At 32.9% G+C, this 24,511-nt stretch overlaps 2 protein-coding genes across 3 annotated transcripts; one reads left to right on the forward strand and one right to left on the reverse strand.

Annotated features, from left to right (window-relative positions):
* The first annotated feature begins 108 nt into the window (after positions 1–108).
* na (sodium leak channel non-selective protein na) lies at positions 109–17,549 on the forward strand. Its single transcript, XM_090109356.1, has 35 exons — positions 109–455; positions 2,377–2,562; positions 2,676–2,899; positions 2,987–3,115; positions 3,215–3,360; positions 3,447–3,555; positions 3,750–3,949; positions 4,122–4,282; positions 4,749–4,916; positions 5,008–5,199; positions 5,294–5,431; positions 5,511–5,717; positions 5,793–6,043; positions 6,316–6,441; positions 6,739–6,927; positions 7,261–7,440; positions 7,773–7,893; positions 7,975–8,106; positions 8,428–8,595; positions 8,820–8,887; positions 8,972–9,112; positions 10,240–10,360; positions 10,513–10,646; positions 10,794–10,959; positions 13,507–13,701; positions 13,993–14,210; positions 14,511–14,734; positions 15,009–15,145; positions 15,225–15,361; positions 15,934–16,093; positions 16,276–16,380; positions 16,522–16,585; positions 16,698–16,788; positions 16,879–16,955; positions 17,410–17,549. Exons 1-35 carry the CDS (start codon positions 354–356, stop codon positions 17,547–17,549), a joined length of 5,307 nt encoding a protein of 1,768 aa, XP_089965482.1. The 5' UTR covers positions 109–353.
* Positions 17,550–20,108: 2,559 nt separating this feature from the next.
* GrlHz (Gustatory receptor-like Holozoa) lies at positions 20,109–23,703 on the reverse strand. Of its 2 annotated transcripts, none has more exons than XM_090113895.1 (9): positions 23,517–23,703; positions 23,235–23,335; positions 22,895–22,969; positions 22,352–22,515; positions 21,665–21,863; positions 21,383–21,558; positions 21,116–21,296; positions 20,819–21,034; positions 20,109–20,435 (listed from the first exon to the last, which is right to left on the reverse strand). In XM_090113895.1, the coding sequence occupies exons 1-9, from the start codon at positions 23,545–23,547 to the stop codon at positions 20,193–20,195; spliced, it is 1,386 nt and encodes a 461-aa protein (XP_089970021.1). In that variant the 5' UTR covers positions 23,548–23,703; the 3' UTR covers positions 20,109–20,192. The 2 variants fall into 2 exon arrangements, with proteins under 2 accessions (XP_089970021.1, XP_089970015.1); XM_090113889.1 differs by having other exon boundaries at positions 23,235–23,383.
* Positions 23,704–24,511: the final 808 nt, after the last annotated feature.

Consider the following 24,511-nt stretch of genomic DNA (forward strand, 5'->3'; position numbering starts at 1 on the left):
TTGCAATTTTAAATTCGAGAATATAGAGTGACAGCTGTTTGTGAACGCAGATTTATGAAAATCAATAACATGTCAATTGATTTTTAACATCAGCTGTTTTCAATTTGATTCAAATTTCAATTATCAATAATCAAAAATATAGGCTGCTCCGAAGCTATAAATTACATTTTTCCATCACATCACAACCAACTTTAAATGACCCTCTAAACAATATAGCTCAAAAATTAAAATTATGCACCGTTGGAAATATAATTGTGTCTGTAGTGATAACTATTATACTTCCCTTCGGGAAGGGGATTTTTGATATAAAAAGTGAATTATAAACCACAAAAATTATTTTCAAAAATATAAAAATGTTAGGAAGAAAACAAAGCCTCAAGGGCGAGCCAGTTTTGGCAGACTATGGCCCAGAAGAATCATTAAATGAAAGTGCTGATATAGAGTGGGTGAACAAGGTAAACAAAACTAATATTGTGATTTTTTATATGATTTCTCGATCTACATTTTTATAAAAAAATAAATAATGCATAAATTTGAGATGGCATTTTATACAGTGGTGGACGTTTAATTAGAAACACGTAACAGGATGAAGTAGTCATCAAATTTATTTACTTTTGTGTATTAACGTATTAGAGATTAACCATTATTTCATATGTAATAGATCACCCGTTTATCTAGTTCTATAAGACGTTGCTTAATTTTAATCAAACGTTAGCTTAAATTAATAAAATTAAACAACTTTAAGTGAAGTCTGATTTCCGAGTATTTTCAGTCTGGACAACAAATTAGAAACAGCACGGTTCGAGTGTTCCAAAGTCAAAACCTGTTGAAATGCCGCCAATATTTTTTTCTTCTACAAATATTTGCACCGTTTTTTAAACATTCCATCTAAAATTTTCAGAAAATTAATTTGCTTTGCAGTAAAAATGGGTAAAAGTAAGATTTGTGACTCATCAACAAGAAAAATAATTTTAAGTTTACATTTTGACAAAAACTGGAGTTACAGGAAAATTGGAAATCATTTAGAGTGTTCGATAAAAAGATATTCAATGATACAGTTTATTTAAAAGAGCATGGTACTTCTGATTAAGTGCCTAAAAAAGCTCGACCATGAAAAACCACTGCTCTATGCTCGCGCAAATAATTCTTTTCGCAAAGATGGATCCATTTAATGGTTCCAATTCTATTAGAAAATATATTTTTGCAAACGTCTTAAAATCTCATACAATCTAAGCCACGACGTTGTAAAGCCGTTGTTGTCTATAAAGATTATAACAGTCTAAAAACAACCCCATACATGCCCATAGTATAATGTTTCCTCCGCCATGCTGAACTGTTTATATATTATCTAAGGCCTGGTTAACTGAACGACGCGCGTATCCTTTGCCATCAGAATTGATTAAATTAATTTTAGTTTCATCCCAAAATAAAACATTTTCACTGGCGGACTGTCCCCTAGCAATATTTCTTAGTAGGTAAATGAAAATCGTTGTTCCCTGTACTGCCTAGTAAGAAGCTGTACTTTCCTGGCGTCTCTCCCAAAAAATTTTGCCTCGACTTACTGCCTGCGAACCGATCTCATCGACACATTGCGAGGTTCATCTTCGGAAAAACCTAATTTAATAATAGAATTTGAACTTTTAAATGGATCCATCTTTGCCAAAAGAATCATTTGCCTATCCTCGCGTGCAGTGGTTTTTCATGATAGAGCTTTTCTAGGCACTTTTTCGGAAGTACCATGCTCTTTTAAATAAACTATAGCATTGAATATATTTTTATCGAACACTCTAAATGATTTGCAATTTTCCTGTAACTCTAGTTTTTGTCAAAATGTAAACTTAAAATTATTTTTCTTGTTGATTGGTCACAAATCATACTTTTAACCATTTATACTGTTTTTTTTTTATGTTTCGACTTTGGATCACGCGAAGCATGCTGTTTCTAATTTGTTGTCCAGACTGAAAATACTCGGAAATCAGTTTTCACTTAAAGTTGTTTAATTTTATTAATTTAAGCTAATGTTTGATTAAAATTAAGCATTGTCTTATAAAACTAGATAAACGGGTGTTCTATTACATACGAAATAATACTTAATCTTTAATACGTTAATACGTAAATGTTAAATGAATTTGATGACTACTTCATCGTGTTACGAGTTTCTAATTAAACGTCCACCACTGTATATAAGTATAAGAATAGGTAATAATTTGATTATAAAGTATAAATTTTAAGTTATAACTACATAATTTAAATATTTACAACAACAAGTTAGAAACTTTATACCTATAATAATATGTTTAAATATTATAATCCATTATATGTTTTTAATAATTGTTTAAATAGTAATTAATATTTATATTCCTGATTATTTTCCAGTTATGGGTTCGAAGAATATTAAGATTTTGTGCTCTTTTGAGCTTAATGTCAGTATCCCTCAATACACCAAAAACATTTGAAAAATATCCGTACATGCAGACAGTCACATTTGCTGTGGATTGTTCAGTAACACTTTTATTTACTGCTGAAATGATTGCTAAAATGCATATACGGGGAATTTTAAGGGTTTGTATCTCTTTTATTATCCTTTATTATAATGAATATTTAATTAAAATTTTTGTTAGCATAAGGTGTAAATTTTTTTTTTTATATGAATTCTAATAACATTACATTTTTAGGGTGATGTTGCCTATTTAAAAGATCATTGGTGCCAATTTGATGCTTCTATGGTATTTTTTCTGTGGGTATCCGTTTTACTTCAAATGTTTGAGCTGACTGGAATTGTGCCAAGATATAGTTATTTAAGTATTTTGAGAGCACCAAGACCTCTTATCATGATTAGATTTTTGAGGGTTTTCTTAAAGTTCTCCATGCCAAAGTCTAGAATTAATCAAATTTTCAAGTAAGTGCTTGAGTCTATATTTGTTAATACACTTTTTGCAACTTTTTGTACCATAGATAGCTAACACATATCATTTCTGGTTTGCAGGAGATCAAGTCAACAGATATACAATGTTACTCTATTTTTCTTATTCTTTATGTCATTATATAGTTTATTGGGTGTTCAATTTTTTGGTGAATTAACACATCACTGTGTAAGAAATGATACTAATCCAAAGTGAGTACATAAATTTTAAAATGTCTTATTATATATGGGTAGTGTGCAATGTGCATAATAATGATATGTACCTAATGAATTAATTTTTATTTATTTCAGTGAGATAACAATTAACTCTCTAGCAATACCTGATACATTTTGTTCTCCAGAACCAAACTCTGGGTATCAGTGTTCAAAAGGGATGAAATGCATAAAATTACACTTGTCAAAATATATTATGGGATTCAATGGTTTTGAAGAATTTGGTAATTGCAACTATCTTTTCAACTTTAAATGCTGTTGCATGTCATGATGTAACAAGTCATAATTATCTGTCTTTTATATTTTTCAGCCACCAGTTTGTTCACTGTCTACCAAGCATCTTCTCAGGAAGGCTGGGTGTTTATCATGTACAGGGCAATAGATTCTTTACCAACATGGAGATCAGCACTTTACTTCAGGTTTGTTTATTAATTTGAATAGCTCTTCAGTATCACAATTCCTTCAATTATTTCCTAGATTACCTGCTGAAATTAGTATAGTGGAAGAATTAGTTAGTCTTGTAGATAAAAAATGCAATATTTTAATATACACAACAATATTCAATGCAGCACTTAAAACTGAATACTTATTATAATTCTTATTTTTCTTACAGCACTATGATATTCTTCCTAGCCTGGCTAGTCAAAAACGTGTTCATTGCAGTAATTACGGAAACATTTAATGAAATAAGAGTTCAATTCCAACAAATGTGGGGTGTAAGAAACCCTATTACTAAAGGCAGCACTACACAGTTCTTTACTGGAGATGATAATGGCTGGAAATTGGTTACAATTGATGAGAATAAACACTCAGGTAGGTAATACTGTCCAATATATAAAAAAAATATATCTCATTATAACAACAACAAATATCCCACATTTAAAACACTGTGATTCCTACTTAATTTAATAATAAATCAGGCTAACAGGCATTTTTCTACTAATTTTGTTATTTTGTAAATAAAATTGAGATATTGTTATTCCAGGAACTGCACCAGAAATGTTGCACAAATTGCTTCAGTCTGCATATTTTCGTCTCTTAGTCATGGGTGTTGTATTAGCAAATGGCATCATAACAGCTACAATGGACTTCAAGCATGATGACAATCCGCGTGAATTCTTTTACGAAAAATATTATTATATAGAAGTATGTATTCTGATGAAAATAGGACGAATGTGTTTTTCCACCATCACAAAGAAAGTTGGAGTCACGAAGCCGATTTTGATAAATTAACAAACTGCATCATTCGATTTTTTCGAATTGCGATCTCTACCTATGTTGAATATGCTCTCGCAGCGTCAAGCCTTTTCTCATTTTAAATGTTCATATTAATTTGAGGCCAAAGTTCATAGGCAGCACAAGAAAAAAAAATTAAAGCATTTAAAATTAGAACATACGATTAAGCGCCAATAAAGTTCTCAAGATATTCGGATTCAGCTCATGGCTAGGTTTATTAATTTTTCAAAAATCGTGGTAAAAATATATTACGTTATTAGCGAAAAGCCGAGTTGAAAAACTATTAAATTAGTATTCAATTTTAACTTTAATAAAAAATAAATTACGTGCCTTTTGGTTATACTATTAAGGCTTATTATCCCCACCGTTTCTACAGATTGCGTTCACAATATTTCTCGACTTCGAAGCATTGATGAAGATATGGTGTCTTGGATGGAAGGGATATTTCAAACATTCAGTACACAAGTTTGAGTTACTTTTAGCAATTGGCACTACAATTCATATAATACCGCAACTGTACATGTCTGGATTCACATATTTTCAAGTAAGCTATTTGTTGTTAACCAGTTCCTAGTAGAATATTATATTATTAATAATTACACATATTCTTTTTCAAATTATTTATTCTTATTCAGGTTCTCCGCATTGTCAGGCTCATAAAGGCTTCCCCGCTTTTAGAAGGCTTTGTATACAAAATATTCGGACCTGGAAAGAAACTCGGAAGTCTAATTATATTCACCATGTGCTTGCTGATCATAAGTTCATCGATATCTATGCAACTATTTTGCTTTCTTTGCGAGTTTACTAAATTCGAAACGTTTCCTGAGGTAAGAAATATTCCCAAAATGACTTAAAAACATCAAAATAATTATGTCGAAAAAAGTAAAAAAATCTTATGAATACTTATTTATATTTTTACAGGCATTTATGTCTATGTTCCAAATCCTTACTCAAGAAGCCTGGGTGGAAGTAATGGACGAGACAATGGTGCGGACGAGCCAAACACTTACTCCATTAGTTGCCATATATTTTATATTGTACCACTTATTTGTTACGCTGGTAAGATAACATTATTAAATTTACAAATAGATAAAATCACTTTTTATTGACAATATTTGACGTGAATATTTCATTACAGATCGTGCTCTCGCTTTTCGTAGCTGTTATTCTTGACAACTTAGAACTAGATGAAGATATTAAAAAACTTAAACAGCTACGTTATAGACAGCAAAGTGCCGAGATTAAAGAAACCTTACCATTTAGATTGCGAATATTTGAAAAGTTCCCTGATAGTCCTCAAATGACTAAATTGCATAAAGTCCCTGGCGATTTCAATTTGCCAAAGGTATGTGTTGGTAAGAACATTTTTATATATACCCGAGGAATTTCGTTTTACTAATTGTTGACTATTATTTCTTAGGTTAGAGAGTCATTTATGCGTCAGTTCGTATGTGAAGTAGAGGGTGATGAAGAAGGTGGAATGGTAGGAGGGCCAATAGGGGGTAGAACTATTGCTGGCGATTTGTCGAGACGTGCTTTTGAATACATTGGTGTTGATAAAATTGCGTTTCCGTACCGAAAACGTTGTCTTGTCAAGACTCTTGTGGTGGCGCCACCGTCGCAACGTCCGAGTTCAGCGCTTAGAAGACACGTGGTCGCTTCTATTATCAAGTAAGTCCAATTTTGGAAAGTATATTATTCATACTAAATACCAGACTATTATGATTTTTTTTTGCTTCTTTTTCGATTATTTGGTATTTTTATGTTTTATTTTTATTTTTTCAGATGTTTTCCCACGTAGTCGTTAATGTCAAGGTATACAATATTTGTTTGATTTTAGTTTATCATTATTATTTTTATTTTTGTCCGCTTTGTTCAAATGTTTCAAAGAGCTTGTGCATTGGTTAAATAATTAATTGATTGATGACATGTATAAATTTCAGTGATTCCAACAATCACAGACGTCTTGTTCTGGGTGATTCGGCACTTTTGGCTACTGGTGGTAAATCAGGCCTAAAATCGCAAGGGACTGTTTCCAGTGCTAAGCAATTGAGAGTCGATCAGAAAAAGTAAGGTTTCAATTTAAATAAAGTATAATTACTTACATATCATTATGTTTATTCTAAAAGTTAGGTAAGTACCTATGTTTAATGCCAATTTTTTTTTTCAAAATATCCGATATGTATAATGTATAATATCGAATATCGCATGTAGAAAATCTACAGAAATTACCAATTTTTATGGCAAGGACAGTTTTGCCTTCTCATTGATCATTCGCTTTAATGTTCGAGCACATATCCACAGTAAAAAAAAATCACCTAAAATTACTTTACCTACATATTTAACAAGGCTTATTCACACAAAAGATTCGGTTCACGCTCGATCCGGCGGTCAGTACGCAGCGGTTCGATAAAGCTGAAACAGACATATGAACACTTGCTAGAGAACGGTGATATCGGTGCCGCGTCCCGCGTGGTTCCGTCTTCTCGTGCGAGACCGCCCTACCTCGATATAAGATTGCTGCAAGCGAAACGGCAACAGGCTGAAATGAGACGGTGAGATGGTTATTTAAACTATTTGTGTAGAATATAGATTCTGAATTTTTATATACATATCTTATTAATTTATTCATCTAATATGTGTAGTTTAAACAGATATTTTGTTGTGATAAGTCAAAATTGAAACAGTTTATCAATTGTTTATTTAAACGTTGCAAACACTTTAGAAAAATAAATAAAATGATTGTTCATTCAGAAATTTATATACCTAATTAAATTTTTATTTATCCTTCCTCTACATCGAAATGTATTTTAAATGCAATTAATTAGTTTCAGAAGGAATTTCTTTTGTGTTATATTTATTAAAATCTCAATACTTTGTGTATACAGAAACCAGAGAGAAGAAGATTTGAGAGAAAACCATCCTCTATTTGACACTCCACTTTTGATAGTACCCAGAGAATCCCGTTTCCGCAAAATATGTAGAGCCATAGTCGACGCTCGGTATGACGCGCGTTTGCGAGATCCAGTCACTGGCAACGAACGAAAAGTGCATTATAAAAGCTTCCAGTAAGATATCTTGTTAAATATTATATTAAGACTAGCGGTCCGCCCCGGCTTCGCCCGTGGTACATATGAAAAATAGATGTTGGCCGATTCTCAGACTTACCCGATATGCACAGAAAATTTCATGAGAATCGGTCCACCCGTTTCGGAGGAGTATGCAGACTAACATTGTGACACGAGAATTTTATATATAAGAAGATACAATAAATAGTCTTATATGCAAAAATCTATAAAGCATAGTCAACGTTTGAACGCTTATGAAATATATAACAATATTATATCAAACATTTTAGTAATAAGTTTAATATGATATTGAAAATTTTCTATTGTTTTAGTAATTTCTTGGGTCTCGTCACTTATTTGGATTGGGTGATGATAATGGTAACTACGCTTTCGTGTGTGTCGATGATGTTTGAAACACCTACATATAGAGTTATGGACAACTTCGTCCTTCAGGTATGTTTTTTTATATAAATACGTAACTACTCATTTTATATAGAAATCAAATGCTTATTATTATGAAGAAAATCTTTTCAGATTGCAGAGTACGGTTTTGTAATCTTTATGAGTTTCGAACTAGCTCTAAAAATTTTGGCTGATGGATTATTCTTTACACCAAAGGCGTACCTCAAAGACGCTGCTGCAGTATTGGATGTATTCATTTATATCGTACGTATGATATAAGAATATAATAATTTACTCTTTTTAATTCTCAATCATGCATTTAATGCAGGTTCAAAATCATTAAATTTTAATTCAAATGAGTAAAGAGACAGAAAATCTAGATCTTTGAATATGTTATTAAATGTGATTCTTGCAAATTAATATAAAATGATGTATAATTTGTGTGTCTTTGTCTGCTATTATTTAAACACTAAACCTAAACTGCACCAAAACTATTTCCATCCGCATATTAATGTCCACTGTTATTTTAACACATTTTGAACTTAATTAAGTATTTCAAGCCATATAATAATATCCATAAAACAGGTATCATTAACATTTCTATGCTGGATGCCCGCTCGAGTACGCGCAGGTTCTGCGGCTCAAATGTTACTAATACTGCGGTGCGTACGACCGTTGCGGATATTTACGCTCGTGCCGCACATGCGTAAGGTTGTGTACGAACTGTGCCGCGGGTTTAAGGAGATTTTACTTGTATGTATAGGTTTAAATAATAATACTAATTGATTAATTTACTTCTAAAATCGTTAAGTAACTAAAGTAATAAATTTGCAAAAATTGAAGTTGATTACGACGTTGCATAATTTCGTTTTAGTTTATCCGGGAAGTTATTATTATACGGTTACTTTTCTTTATAAATTTTAGTGTATAAATCAAAACTATTAAATTTTCATTACAACAGTAATGTATTATTTCAGGTATCGACGTTACTTATATTACTCATGTTTGTATTTGCGAGCTATGGGGTACAACTTTATGGTGGAAGGTATGTTAAAATAAAAAAGTTGTTTTTTCATTGCATTTTCATTTCCTTTATTACGTCGCGTTTGAACAAAAATGTATTTTTAAGGTTGGCTCGGTGTAACGATCCCACTATAACGCGTCGTGAAGATTGTGTAGGAGTGTTCATGCGCAGAGTTTTCGTAACCAAAATGAAAATTAGACCCGGACCTAATGAGACGTTTCCTTCCATGCTGGTCCCTCGAGTCTGGTATGATTTCTTTCTTTATACGTACATATTCCCTTTATTTTTAATTTACGTGTATGTAATTAATCTTCTTAATATGTATATATAAATCTCGTGTCACAATGTTTGTCCTCAATGGACTCCTAAACCACTCAGCCGATTATAATAAAATTCGCACACCATGTGTAGTTCGATCAAACTTGAGAGATAGGATAGTTTAAACTAGGGTTGTTGAGGATTCCTCTTCCGCTTCCTCATAATGCGGAAGTTCCGCAATATTTTGGGTTCCTCTACCGTTACCGCATCCTCAAAAATGAAAATAAAAAAATCCTCTTCCGCTATCGCTTCCTCAAAATTTAGAGGAAATTTATGAGGATGCTGATCCGATCGGGCGGCGAATTTACAAAGCCTATTTAGACTTACTATTTATTTGAGTTACGGTCGGACTCTACTAACGAACAAGAGTAGAGTCTTACCGCCATATTTATCTGCGCCTAACACTTATCTCTAAACATAATAATATAACATTTTCTCTCATACTCAGAAGAAACATATTTTACCAAATAATGTGTGTCAAAAGTCATTTTAAATAAAAAAACAAACAAGTTGTTTAAGCTTACATAATATCTACCAGTTAGTTTTTTTTGTGAAAATCGCCTAATGTCGCTTCTGGCACTGAGATAGATTAGGTTTTTTCGAGTAATATGCATAAACAAAAGCTCATCTGAGTCCGGCTCGTGACTCGAATAGTATAGTACTTAGACTTAGGTTTTGTAAATTCGCGATCGGGCGAGCTAACCTCCCCTAACCTTAAACATCAATATGTACAGACAGGAGAATGGCATATGTTTTAATTTTTAATTTTAAAAGTTTTTGTTTTTTAATTATGATTATAATTTCCTATCATCCTCATCCTCATCCGCTTCCTCTTCCGCTTCCTCATCCGCATCCTCTTCCTCAAAAAAATATCCTCTTCCTCATCCGCATCCCCTAAATTTGTGTGTGAAAATTCCTCTTCCTCCTCCTCTTCCTCATAATCACTTCCTCAACAACCCAAGTTTAAACATGTAGGTACCACGGGCGAAGCCGGGGCGGACCACTAGTGTAATTATAAAATGATTTGATGATGCTGATACTAAGTTTTGTTGCAGGGCAAATCCAAAACGGTTTAACTTTGATAATATTGGCGATGCTCTGCTAACATTATTTGAGGTTCTGTCGTTTAAAGGATGGCTGGATGTTCGAGACGTTTTAATTAAAGCTTTGGGACCGGTTAGTTATTGTATTTACTAATCATGCTTTAAGTAAATTCGTTATAAATATATAAAAAAAAAATTGTCTCAGCATGAAGTTCGAAAAACAGACATAGATTATATTATATAATACTTTTTCAACTATTAAAATATATTTTTTATTACTTTTAGGTGCACGCAATATATATTCACGTGTATATTTTCCTGGGATGTATGATTGGACTGACTCTATTTGTTGGTGTAGTAATTGCTAATTATTCTGAGAACAAGGGTACTGCTCTGTTGACAGTCGATCAAAGACGCTGGTAAGCTTTTCAGTCCTTTATGTTCAAATTATAATTCACGATTTACAAAGTTGACCTAAATTTGCTACTGATTCTTGTTATTTATATTTATATCATTCAATAATATTCGACAATTTTCTCATCTTATGTATTAATTCTATATTTCAGGTGTGATTTGAAAAAGAGATTGAAAATCGCTCAACCCCTTCACTTGCCTCCTCGGCCCGATGGCAGGAAAGTGCGCGCTTTTGCTTATGACGTCACCCAGAATCTCACCTTTAAACGGATTATTGCAATAGTTGTGTTGATTAACAGCGGTCTATTAGCTGTGACGGTATGTGAATAAAATTTTCTTAAACTTGACATTGCTATTTTACGGTTGTGATTTTAATTATGAACGCATTAATTAAAATATGCAAAATTTGTTATAGAATATCTCATACTTAGGCCCATAATTGTCATTTTAATATACGTCCACGGAGCGGCAACGTCGCATCAGCCGCTTGTCATGCGTTCCTCGTACAATAAACAATATTAATTATTCTATCAATGGCCCTGTCAAGCAGCTTATCGCAGAACGTCTAGCACTTAACCTCAGCGCTGCTATTACTAATTTTTAATTTTTAGTGGACGTGCTACTAAATAATCAGCATATTTTTTTTTAATTTTGATTTAATAAATTAAAATCAATGTGCTCCATCATGATAATCGTTACCATATTTTTTTTTTCATTCTTAACCATCAGTACATAATAATCCATACTTCTATACTTAATATTATAAATGCGAAAGTAACTCTGTCTGTCTGTCTGTTGCTCAATCACGCCTTAACTACTGAACCAATTTGCATGAAATTTGGTATAGAGACATTTTGATACCCGAGAAAGGACATAGGATAGGTTTTATCCCGGAAATCCCACGGGAACGGGAACTATGCGGGTTTTTCTTTGGCTGTGCGGGCGATGCCGCGGGTGGAAAGCTAGTCCATACTAATATTATAAATGCGAAAGTAAGACCCAATTTCACCAATATTTTCTAAATCAGACATTTATTAATCGAGCTTCAAATTAAACATTTATTTTAACATCGTTGTCAACTCTACAGGTCCCAAGAAGGAAATCTAACAGCCGATTATCAAATCGACCATTAACTGAGCGACTCACGAATCATTCATTCGTATTTTAAACCGCCCGAAACAAAATGTCATAGTTGACAATGCCATAGTTTCGCACGTTGGGGCTATTTGTTCTAGTTGTATAATAACTGTCATGTTTGGTAATTCGACTAAATTGAAATGTTCTAACACAGTATACAATTTAATAATCATGTAGAAACTTTTACGTTTGCTGGTTTATATGTCAAACGATTTGGTCGTTACCATGGTTACAAATGTTTGATGTTATTTGGAGATTGTTTTGTTGTGATTTTTCTTGTGTTATTTTAATTTTATTTTGAGTTGAATAAATACAAATTACAATAATGTTGAAGAAAAATCGCGGTTCAATTTCACTTGGTCGAAGGTAAACTGGATCTGGTTGAAATTACGAAAAAAAATTCGGAGTCCGAAGGAAAGTGCGAGAGATCTCATACTAGAAGAGCAATTAAAACAAGAAAAATAAAGACAAAGCAGCAAGATACATTTAAAGTAAATTAATAGTAAATTATTGTTTGTAATAACCTAGTATCTAGTTGTTATAACCTATTTATTGAATGATGTTGATAGGTACAATCTAAGGGTACAATAAAAATGTTTTATAAAAACACAAGTTTTATTTATTTAGGTAACATGAAAAATTACATATTTCTATAACAATGTCACATTTAAATTAAATTAGGATCATCATCATCGTCAGCCCATATACTTTCTCACTGCTGGGACATGGGATTGGTAGTGCTAACTTAAACACGGTAAGGGATCAGGTCATTATCCACCACGCTATCTTATGATATGTCGGTTTCCTCACAATGTTTTTCACCACTGAGCCATCACTGCACTGCACTACAATAAGCAGTTGGTCTGTAGGTGAAACTGATAGATTCCTAAAACAGAATTTAAAATTAAGATAAGTACATTTCATAATCATGAGGAGGCCTGAGCCTTACCTGAGTAGTGGTGAAGTTTACATTTTAAGTACCTATTGGTATTCAATACTAGATTTGACATGACTCACAGGATTATTATGGTTTAATTGAAAATAATACAGTATGTAGGAAGGAACCTTTTATGCACATAAATATAAATATTACCTCACGAGATAGTTTTACTTACAGATCCGACGGTTATTCGAGTTTATCTTCAATTAATTGCAATACTTCCAAAACCGATTGTTTTGATAAACGAAATCTTGTACTAAAATCAACATCATCATATTCTTCGAAACAATGACGACGTCTTTATAAATTCTGGGCCGTCGCGGTCGCACTATATAATCCAAATTATACAAATCATCCAACACATCTTCATTTTCAAAAATAAAATAGTATGCAGAGTCCATCTTGACAGCAAGAAAACTTCAAATCATTTTTTCTAATCGCTTGTTAAAAATTTAAAGAGCCTCTATGCCACGGGTTAAATATAATGCCGTGTTAAGGAAACTAATCCTCGATTAGGTCATGGTGGGACACTCCCTTACATTGATGTCCCGTTAAAAGAGTTAACAGCGTGTTAAACTAACTAACAGAGCTTGATGAAACTGGGCCTAACTCTGTCTGTCTGTCTGTTACTCAATCACGCCTAAACTACTGAACCAATTTGCATGAAATTTGGTATGGAGATATTTTGATACCCGAGAAAGGACATAGGCTACCTTTTATTGCCAAATATGTACCACGGGCGAAGCCGGGGCGGACCACTAGTACTTAAAAAATACATAATTCCCCAGTGGTCTCGTCACTCATCGAACACAGAGCGTCTAGCGCTGACCTCAGCGCTGCTAACGCTAGTGTTCGTGGTTGAAGTGCTTTTGAAGACGATAGCCTTCACGCCTCGCGGGTATTGGCAGAGTCGACGTAATAGATACGACTTATTGGTTACTGTGGCTGGTTGTATCTGGATATTTATGCATTTCACTCTAAAGGTATATATTTTTTATTTGATAGTTATGAATCACATCCGAAGTAGGATAGTAGTCTCCAAATATCGAGACATTGCTAAGAAATTTTCCACTTAAGTACAATATTAAGGAACCTTAAATAAATTATCAATTAGAGAAAGAAAATCAATTAAATTGGTATTGAGAGCTCATTCAACATAATGTCGCTTTGTACAATCCCAGAGTACCAATACACCTACAAATTAAATGTAGTCGACAGTCGTCATTATGAACTGTGTATTTTTAAATAGTTATATTGACAAATTTCATTTTCAGAATGACCTATCATATTTCGTGGGTTTCATGGTGGTGATATTACGTTTCTTTACAATAACGGGAAAGCACACGACACTTAAGATGTTAATGCTAACCGTGGGTGTGAGTGTGTGCAAGAGTTTCTTCATTATATTTGGAATGTTCTTGTTGGTGTTCTTCTATGCGCTTGCTGGAACTATTGTATTCGGTAACGTCAAATACGGTGAAGGTATTGGAAGGTCAGTGTTAGATAATAATTTTCATAATTATTAAATCAAACTTACATCTCGTTCAATTTTATTTGAGTCAAATGTGTGAAAAATGCCAACGTTTTAAAGATATGCTTTTAATGTGTAAAATGTTAAAAAGGCTTCATCGTTGGCACCAACTTAATATAAGTTATAACGATCACCGATGTATATTCCCTTACTGATGGGCCTACTTGGCATAAACTTATCACTCAAATTGTACAACATTTTATCCGCTTCACTATTACGAATAAAAATTTATCAAATTTTATTTTATTATTTCTATTACAGGCGCGCAAACTTCAATTCCCCCATCCACAGTGTGGCCATGCTATTCCGCATAGTAACCGGCGAAGACTGGAACAAGATAATGCACGATTGTATGGTAGCGCCGCCATACTGCACGCCCGCGGATAACTACTGGGAAACAGATTGTGGCAATTTTACAGCCTCGCTTGCGTACTTCTGCACGTTTTATGTGATCATCACGTATATTGTGCTCAATTTGCTTGTCGGTTTGTGCATCCTTTTGTGATTAATAGCATAGTATAGACTTAGGATAATAAAGTAATATTGTTATCTACCCGCCATAATGCGCTACGGGTTAAAAAAATAATATTTAAAAAATAAGCAAAGTTCGTTGCAAACAATTTGATAATCTGAAGAAAATCACATTCTACTTGAAATACACGTTTTAAAATTATGAAATAAATATAACGATAAAGAATAATAAGGCATTTAAATTTGAATGGAACCATTAAATATTTATACAGTTTACTTTCCTTACAGCTATTATCATGGAGAACTTTTCGTTGTTCTATTCAAACGAAGAAGACGCACTACTCTCCTACGCTGATATAAGGAACTTTCAAAATACTTGGAATATAGTAGACGTTCATCAAAAAGGCGTTATCCCAGTTAAAAAAGTAAGTTATAAAAGTCAATGGTGTGAAATTAAGCAATAGTGTATTAAATATTTTATTTCAATTATGTAATTAATTTTAGGTGAAATTTATCCTGCGTCTGCTAAAAGGTAGACTCGAATGCGATACGCACAAAGAGCGTCTTTTATTCAAGTACATGTGCTACGAGCTTGAACGCCTGCACAACGGCGAGGATGTTACTTTCCATGATGTCATCAAGTGAGAACTCTGTACTACATATTATGTATTAATAATATTAAACCATTAATCATAATAGACGAAATGTTAGGTAGAAAAATAATTAATTATTTAATGATTTAGACACACTAGGTCGACATAATCATTATTTTTTTTATTATTTATTTTTACTGTCTCCGCTCAAGACGAATTGAATGCAATTTGCGTAGAAACAATCAAAACTGTATGCACGGAGCGGCAACGTCGCGTCACTCGTCAGCCGCTCGTTATGCGTTTGTCGTGCGGCGTGGGTACCTACATCGATACTACTTGACATGCTCAGATAGTTGAAAGAAAACTGAAAATTTTTATAGCGCGATTAACGATTACAAAATGCGCCTATTTCTAGATTGCATGTATTCGTTATAATATGACGCGTCCGTGGTTAGAGCTTATGCTTATGTGTAATGCAAAATAAAAATGAAAAATAACAAATTAAAAAATACCATCATTAATCACGTTTTTGAAAAAAGAATCATTAACAGGATACTTATTAAATTTTACGGGGCCGTTGTAGAATATAATTTGGCATACATTAATTTTTCCTTTTCCAGTATGTTATCATACCGAACTGTGGACATTCGTAAGTCCCTACAAATGGAAGAACTATTAGCACGCGAGGAGTTTGAGTTCCTTATAGAGGAAGAGGTTGCCAAGCAAACAATTCGCACTTGGTTAGAGGGATGTTTGAAGAAAATACGTGCCAACAGTAGCGTGAGTATTATTTACTAGCTGAATACCGCGGCTTGATGCGCGTGCTACCCAATTATAAAGTAGCCTTTGTGCTTATCAAGACTATTATCTATTTTTGAGCCACTTGATTTATATGGAAAACTAGTATGTTCGATAATATTGTCATCAGTCTTTTGAGATAATTGTTAAAACTTAAATTTCAGAAACAACAAACGAGTCTCATTGCTGGCTTACGAAAAACGAATGAACAGCCTTTGGAATTGCCCAATGAAAAAACTGAAAAAGAGAAAGCAGAAGCCGAAATTCAAGTAAGTATTAATTTGATATTGTATATTATGTATTAATATGAGTTAATTAATAAACAATTTTATTTTTTTATTGAATAAAAATATTTTGCTACATTAATTGGAAATTAAATGTACAATCAATAGCTGAATTTGTTTTTATAGCAAACTACGGCGATCGCTGGTCGCACGGAGATAACCGAGTCTACATCTCAACCCATTATCTCAAGTAAGTTGTGTATTTCATATTTTTATTTGTAGTAAAACTTCAAGATCAATATTGCATTAGCTACATTTTTTTTCCCTTCTTTATTAATGAAATTATTAAAATCCGTTTGCAGATATATCGACTTCTTTGGATTCACAACCAAAGCGAGGTTCTACTAAAACTCCATTCAAGCGCTCAGGATTGCCGTCAGTTACTATACCAAGGTATAAAACTATTCTACTGTTTCATAAATGGTGTTAACAAGTTAGTTAGTCGTGTTTAAACATTATAATGATGGTTCATATTATTTGTAGGCCTGAGAGTCCAGTTAAGAAGTATCTACAGCCTACTTTGAGCGATCCACATCCAGCTCTTAACAAAAAGCCCGCACGTGAGTGTTTACAAAACCGTTATGTATATTATATTTAAAGACGCGTACGTGTAAATACGTGTTATGTCTAGGTTGTATCAAAAAATTAGTCGCGTGATCTAAGTTGCTAAAATCTATGTTGTTATAATAACTCATTAATTCAATTTTAAATTTCTTATGGTTACGTTAAAGACAGTTCTGTTACGTGTAACATATAAAACGTGTGTGTACGCGTATTCATAAATATTTAATACAATCTTTGTACTTTTTCACCCAATTCCAAAAAAATCAAAAAGTACTCGACTGTTTTTTTTTTGTTTTGCTAAAGCTTTACTAACTAGTGCCCTCCTGTTTATCCCATTTAAATTATGTCCAGTTCGGACCTTTGGATGGCTTTTTAGTATTTTCAAAAGGAATAATGAATCTATAATATAAAAATTATAGAATATATTACAATTAAAGTTAATCCTTGCAGTGTGTGGCCTAGCAGCGGTGATGAAGAGCCACAGCCGCATGAGCACCGCTATGAATACTGGCGGAGCGCGCGAGGCGGCCGCGCTGACGCACGTGGTGGCGTGGTGGCGCGGCGCGCTGGCGGAGCGGGGCGCGGACTAGCGCCGAGCGGGCGCGCCGCCCCAGCGCCCCCCGCGCGCCCCGCGCCCGCCGCCCGCGCGCACCCGCTCGCCCGCCTCGCGACCGCCCAGCTTCAGAGCCTTCTAGAATGTGCAGTGAGTTCTTTTGTTGAAGTGAAAACTTCTTTAGCGGCGTTGAGCACTTTTTCTGTAATGGGTATAAAATCTTAAACTCGCGTCAGAACACGTGACCTGATCGAAAAAGCGTAAGACGGATACCATTCCAAAATATCAAACATGCTCAACGTTAATAATCAAGTTTTCACTTCTGCCGGCACTCCCGGAGTGCAACCCGTCTTTCTTTTTATATGTGCTTCGGTTCGACCTCATATTCACAAACTATTGCTGAAGAAAGTTAATCAGATCGCGTTTGAACCACGTTGTCTATACGCATCTAATTTAATCGAAAGACGCACAATTGCTAAAGTAAGTTTATCAGAACGCGTCCAAACAACGACATGTATATTGTATACATGTCGAACAAACGAAATAATGCTTTATGACGGTTGGCTGTTTGTTTTTTTTTTTTTTAACTCACTAGTTAATTACAACATTACCGTACTGGAAATCCTTGAGGAGGCCATTGTCCAGCAGTGGACGTCCCACGGCTGAAATGAACGAACTAATTACAACATGGAATTACTTAGAGTTTAACAAAGCAGCAAAATGAAAACATTAATTTCTCAATAATTAATGAAATAAAGCTTCCTGTTTTCACGTGCGTCTGACTTACGGCCTATTTCATATTTTTTGTGATGATTATGCAGTACTAAATATTTTAAATGAATTGTCTATTTATTGTAACTTACCTAATTAAAAAAGTAAAAACAACGTTGTCATAACTGAAAGGGCGTATTCAGAAAGAAAGCTTGAAACTTATAAGCGCTTATCGGCGCTTGTCATGTTCATATATTTTCCTGCGCGGGTTACCAGCGCTGACAAGCGCCGATAAGCGCTTATAAGTTTCAAGCTTTCTTTCTGAGTACGCCCAAATACAGTAATAATCATAAAACCGTAACTCGTAAAAAATGCAATAGCTAATAGATATACTTACACATATAGGTCTACCAGAATCTGATGGCATATTTATATTTAAGAAATAAAAGATTTTCATGTGGCAACTTATTTGACAACTATCAAATTGGTTGTCAAATTATTTGTCTTTTTTGCAGTTGATAAATAATTTTTAGGATTTTGTCTAAAAAATCTTCGAAAATGTCGAAAAAGCCGCTGTGATCACAAGCAAGAGGTGTTGTTTATAATGTGTATAGAAAAATATTTGATGAAGAAGGGTCAAACACATCACAATTTTCAATTTAGAAGATTTTATTGTTAAATTGGACTTACCCGCTTTGATACTTTCAATTAAAAAATATTATATGTAGGTAACTATAATATTGTTTGTTGATTGGAATATAATTTTATGAAAACTTATTACAGGAGTTTCCAATACGGCTATTCGTCAAGTCCAAGCTGTCCAAGTCAATTTTATAATGTGTGTATCTGTTAATACTTACGAAAATAAATATAGTTTTGTTTTATTTTTATTTTATTTTATAAAAAATTATAAGCAGTCTAGTTTTCTATCGATATTTTCACATGGCATAATGATAATGAACATACAAATATAGGTATGTGTAAATAATAATATGTATTACCTGTATAAAAGTAATATGTATATTATACATGTAAGTATGTACCCAGTACCCACATAATATTAAGTGGATATCTCATTATTAAGTACAGTATTGTCCACTTATGTAATGTGACTAATGATATTGAGAACAAACTAAAAAATAAGCAGTATCAAGATCGTTCAGTCCATTTTCCCTAGGGTTGCACACTCAAAATTTTGATTTCCCTAATTGCCATCAGATTCTGGTTTACCTATACATCTTAAAGACTTTATTATGTATGCATCGGATGTACTATAGTTTCTTATTAGAAACAGTAAATGGACTAAAACTAGTTCGGAAACGAAAATTATTGTATAAAACTTATTAACGTAGGTTTATTCTTGTTGGTTATAATTATTTATCAGACTTAATTAAAGTTATAATTTGAAAATAAAAATCCATGTGTCACAAGTTGGTAATGGTCGATATTTTAGTATAAGTAAATGTTTAAAACGTAAAACTTATAGTATATCGTAGAAAATCCTATATTAAAATATTTTGAGATTGAACCATTACTTTTTATAGTTTTAATAGTAATGCATTTTTTATTTATATTATAGAAGAGAGAGAAGAGAATTAGAAGATTACGAATCATTGTCGTTATGTATAGTTAATACGTGTTAATTGTTGTAACCTTTCATATTGTATATCAGTTTTCTTACGCAAATAATTATTATTAATTATATTGTGTGTACTGTGCGATTATTTGATGATCAATTTTTATATTTTAAGTTAAGTAAATAAATGTTGTTTGCTGGTTTCGTAAATATTTATTGTAGTGGATGTTTATAGAAAATTTTATATTACATATTGTTAGTGTTATTCCTAGAATTGATGTGCTGTGAAATAAAACGATTTTAAACAAATTCATGCTATTTATTTTATAATAATAATTTCAATAAATTTCATCTTTAATTTTAACTAAATTAAAATTTTCGATCCAAAAACAATTATTGTAAATAATGACACATTCCTAATGCGAATAAAATTATTAAGGTCAGGGTCAATAATAAGCAGATATATCGGCCAGCGACTGGGAAACAAAAAAGTTTAGCTCTTAGTTTTAGAGAAGTGGAATACGCAAGTACTGTACTGATATCTTCCTGTGACGTATCTTGGTGTAAGAACGGGCGGACGCATAACTCGTGTCCAATTGATTGCGTGCGACGACATTCCGCTGACAGTCTCGCCGCCTGAAAAGATGCACAAACGTAAGTTGAAAAAAAAAAATGTTGTGTGGTTTTATGAAACCACGGTAAAAGTGAAACTGTTCGGACGGTTCCGAACACTGCTTTGTGTAGCGCATGTCGCGTGACGGTCGGCTGCCGAGTAGGTATCGATACACGCGACATGCGCTACACAGACCAAAAAGTTTGAGACGATGTAATAAAAACTTAAAATCCCAGTATGTCTCAAATATCGTTAGAAATATACAACTCAGTTGAAATGGGAACTTGGTGTTGTTAGCTCGAAAACAGATTCGCAACAGATTAGCAACAGATTCAACAGAACTAACATGTATATTTGGTAAGGACAGGACAGTAGTAATTTCACTAAGTTATGTTCAAATGGTTACCTGTATGAACGGTACGACGACAGCAGAAACCCATAATAATTGATTTAGTATGCTGATTCCAGCAATGGGTTCTGTTCCTGTATCCACTTTATCTAAATCCAGGAGCCACATTATACCGGACACTGCCCACGATGCATTTACTATTGTAAACAAACATACAGCGGGCGCTAAATCATCGTTCAAGTACTTAAGAAGTTTTCTAAATTCGGATATTTCCTAAAAAAATAATGTTTCAGATAATAAAAGCCTATGTCAATATATGTCATGTATTCAGTGAATGTAGAAATTGAAACATACCCTCATCCAATTTAATGGTGATATTGTTCTATTCAGAAGACGTTCTTTCAGAAACATCAAATGAGCTTGTAATAGCTGTGCTTGTAAACAATAACTTGTAATGACTGTCGCTTGAACCATGTCGTGGATTAATGTACATATGATCAATAGAATTTTTAGTACGAGTAGAACGTCATTGGAACTGAAATAAAAGAAATGGGATGGGATCAGTATACAGCTGCAGCGTTAAGAATACAAGAAAAATAAATTACAAATGTATACACGTACCAATCCTCCATCCACCGAAACATAATAGTTCCTCTGGCCAACATTAAATTTACAGAACATAGTGACATACACATCCAAAGCACACTCAAAATAATAAAAAACCAGAGCATACGTAATAGACGCTTTGGTTTCGTAGTCGGTGTACCTTGTGGGGCATAGGAAGATAGAAGGAAGACCTAAAAATATTCCTGATATTTTATTAGGATGTTTAAAGTTATACCTTCAACTTGAAAATCTTTATTATTGTATTTTTTTAATATTTTTAAAGAATGAAGAACTTACTCTTTCCATCAGATTTTGTAATTGTTCATTGTCTGATATCCTAAATAGATAAAGAGCATAAATAAATCCCAGAAAATGCAATAAACTAGGTCCAATGTATGTAAATGTGACATTCCCGTAACAAACTTGTTTGTATGCATCGTATTCTATCGAAGTAAGTGTTAGGGGCACAAGTTTATAACAGAAGCCGCGATCTCTTCTGCAATAAAAGAAAATACATAATAGGTTATAATCATACCGAACTCAATTATGAATTTGGATACAGTTTGACAAAACATGTAGCAATGCTTGCAATGTTCTCCCTAGCTTGTATAGCTATCGCTTCTATTAGATATTTCTGGCGATTTCTTTTCTCTTTTGTTCATTATTTGTTATTAATATGGATATAGATAATATCATATTATAAACATTCTACTCGATAGTACAAGCCATTGTATTTCAGATCTTAGTTGGAATTTCGAAACGAGACGTCTTTCTAACATACAATCCCCAGTTCTTACAGCCTTTTAAATAGACTAACTGGCTAGTAACATAAATTAAATATGCTACGATTAATATTAACCTTTAAGTTCTGAACTGTTCCCACGACCTAGTTTAAACTCTGACGCAGGCTCGTCTTAAAAGGAACTTCTGTCTTATTAGAACTTCTTCAGATTTGTGCTATAATGTTAAGGCATTATGTCTTACCTGAAACATGCCATATATTGTAGAATATATCCCAGACACATAAATACTGCTACTTGTGCAGAGTGAAAATGAGACAAGCAATTTGTATAGCAGGAAGAATTTGACGCATCTGCACCAGGACGTAGACCCATTACAGATAACAGTTTTAAATATGGCAGTAATATCTAGAATAAAATAAATGTTTGTAAACAATGTTCTTTATTGTTATTATAACATAAAATCCTTAAGTGTTATAAGGAATTTTTTCAGACGTAGGTATAATTTATGTTGACATCATTTGCGCATAGTTTCTGATTTATTTTGGTTCAACATGCAAAATTTTATTCTTTTAAAAAAAATTCTGTTTAATTTCAATCACAAGTGGGTAAATCATAACCATAGTTTTAAAATTAAAATACAACTCAAATCCCAAAATTTAACTATAGGTTATTACTTAAGTACTAAAATTTTCAATTTATTTATTTCAATTTATCCGTCTTTTTTATTTTATCAATTAACGTATCTAAATAAATATTGGTAATATATGTATTATGTTCTACTCACTTTGGATTTACAATAGTGTAAAATTGCTGAAGTACTCATATATTCTGTTTCGGGTGATTCCGTGATTTCCCCAATCTGGAATTATTAAAAAAATTGTTATTAGAAAAAAATAAAGGATATTATTTATTTATTAACATAGAAAAAATGTTTAAAAAACAGTATCACCATGTTTTGAATTTGTGATATTTCTTTAACTGGAAAACAAGTAAATATAAATTTCCGATTATTGAAGCACACCTAGTCGATACACGCAAAACTTTTTCTGATAATAGTTAGTTGCTAGGATTTTGGGTCACAATAATGTCCTTCACGAACAACAGAACAAAACGTTTACACTCACATCGACACTGTTTCCATCTACGCTTGATCTCATGGATCGTTCCATAGCTGGCACATCCAATTTCTCGTTGCCCAGTACATGGCTGTCCAGTAGATCGCTAGCTATACGACCGATTAAGTAATTCACATTATCCATTTTATTGCCCATATCTATACATTAATTACTTTGAAAAACATTATTCATACAATAACTTCTTAACGACACTATTAATGTTATTATTTCTATTATTAATTAAAGCAACAATTAAAACATGTTGAACTGCAATTTTAGTCGTGTACTTACTGCTACTGTAGGAACCATTTTCGTTTTGCATATTATATTCAAATTGTGAATCTTCAAAAACTTCTATCCGGTATCATTAGCACGAACGAATTATTGCAACCGCTTACCCTCATAATAAAATTATTATTATGACTTATTAAGAATAAATACGTGTTTACAAATTGCTTGTTGATGGTGAGTGCCAATGAACTACATTTTAATGCAACTTTTTAGGTATATATGATACTCTCATTATAAAATGCAACTTATCAGAAATTATCAACATTAATAGAATATTTAAATATAAACAGAATCATTGATTTATTCTCGTACGCTTATTTCGTGCTTTCTTTATTATTCATATGTCGTTAAAATATATCATACAGGATGGATGAGGAATAATGAATCCATTATTCTACTGAATTATAAGAAAGTGTGATTTTAATATCGTGGTTTAATTACGGTGTATTTCAATATTTTTGCTTAATAAAATAAATTCGAAACTAACATTCTATCCGTCTGTCTATCTCTTCTAATCTTTTTAACGCCTAAACCGCTGAATTTATTTGGGAGAAATTTAGTACAAAATGTGTAGTAATGTGGTTTGAGGATAGATTTTTACCCGAAACTACGCAGCTGCGCGGACGGAGCTGCGGGTGGAAAGTTTAAGTTTAAGTTTTTATTGATCAAACACAAAGTAATATGTACCTAGTCAAAAATTTATATACACATTACACATAACATTCCCAGATGTACACTAATTGACATAAATTCTTTTAAGAACCGAAGGTTCGCTACGAATGTTGAACTCTGATGCCCTATGCGTAATTGGTTGATAGCGTGAAGCATTTATTTAGCTTTCTTTTTAATATTTCTTGTTTTGCTCATCTCGTAGGTATATTAATAAATGTCACCTATTTCAAATTATGCGTACATGTCCTTGTTTATAGTATGAGTTGGAGAAGACATTGCGGCTTCGATTCGTATAGATAAATCTAGATTTTATAATGTAAAAA

The sequence above is a fragment of the Colias eurytheme genome, chromosome 2 (assembly GCF_061535395.1).
Source record: "Colias eurytheme isolate Ceu_HAF_F1 chromosome 2, ilColEury1 Martin Lab GWU primary, whole genome shotgun sequence".
In the NCBI taxonomy this organism is placed as follows: Eukaryota; Metazoa; Arthropoda; class Insecta; order Lepidoptera; family Pieridae; genus Colias; species Colias eurytheme.

Bases quoted from the DNA above. Each gene is read 5' to 3' on its own strand.
- GrlHz (XM_090113889.1), bottom strand. From the start codon at position 23,547: ATGCAAAACGAAAATGGTTCCTACAGTAGCA. The intron at 21,559-21,664 runs GTAAGTTCTTCA...GAATATTTTTAG, and splicing joins TACAAAATCTGATGGAAAGA to GTCTTCCTTCTATCTTCCTA. The intron at 21,297-21,382 runs GTACGTGTATAC...CTTTTATTTCAG, and splicing joins TTTCGGTGGATGGAGGATTG to TTCCAATGACGTTCTACTCG.
- na (XM_090109356.1), top strand. From the start codon at position 354: ATGTTAGGAAGAAAACAAAGCCTCAAGGGCGAGCCAGTTTTGGCAGAC. The intron at 456-2,376 runs GTAAACAAAACT...ATTATTTTCCAG, and splicing joins ATATAGAGTGGGTGAACAAG to TTATGGGTTCGAAGAATATT. The intron at 6,442-6,738 runs GTAAGGTTTCAA...TTCACACAAAAG, and splicing joins TTGAGAGTCGATCAGAAAAA to ATTCGGTTCACGCTCGATCC.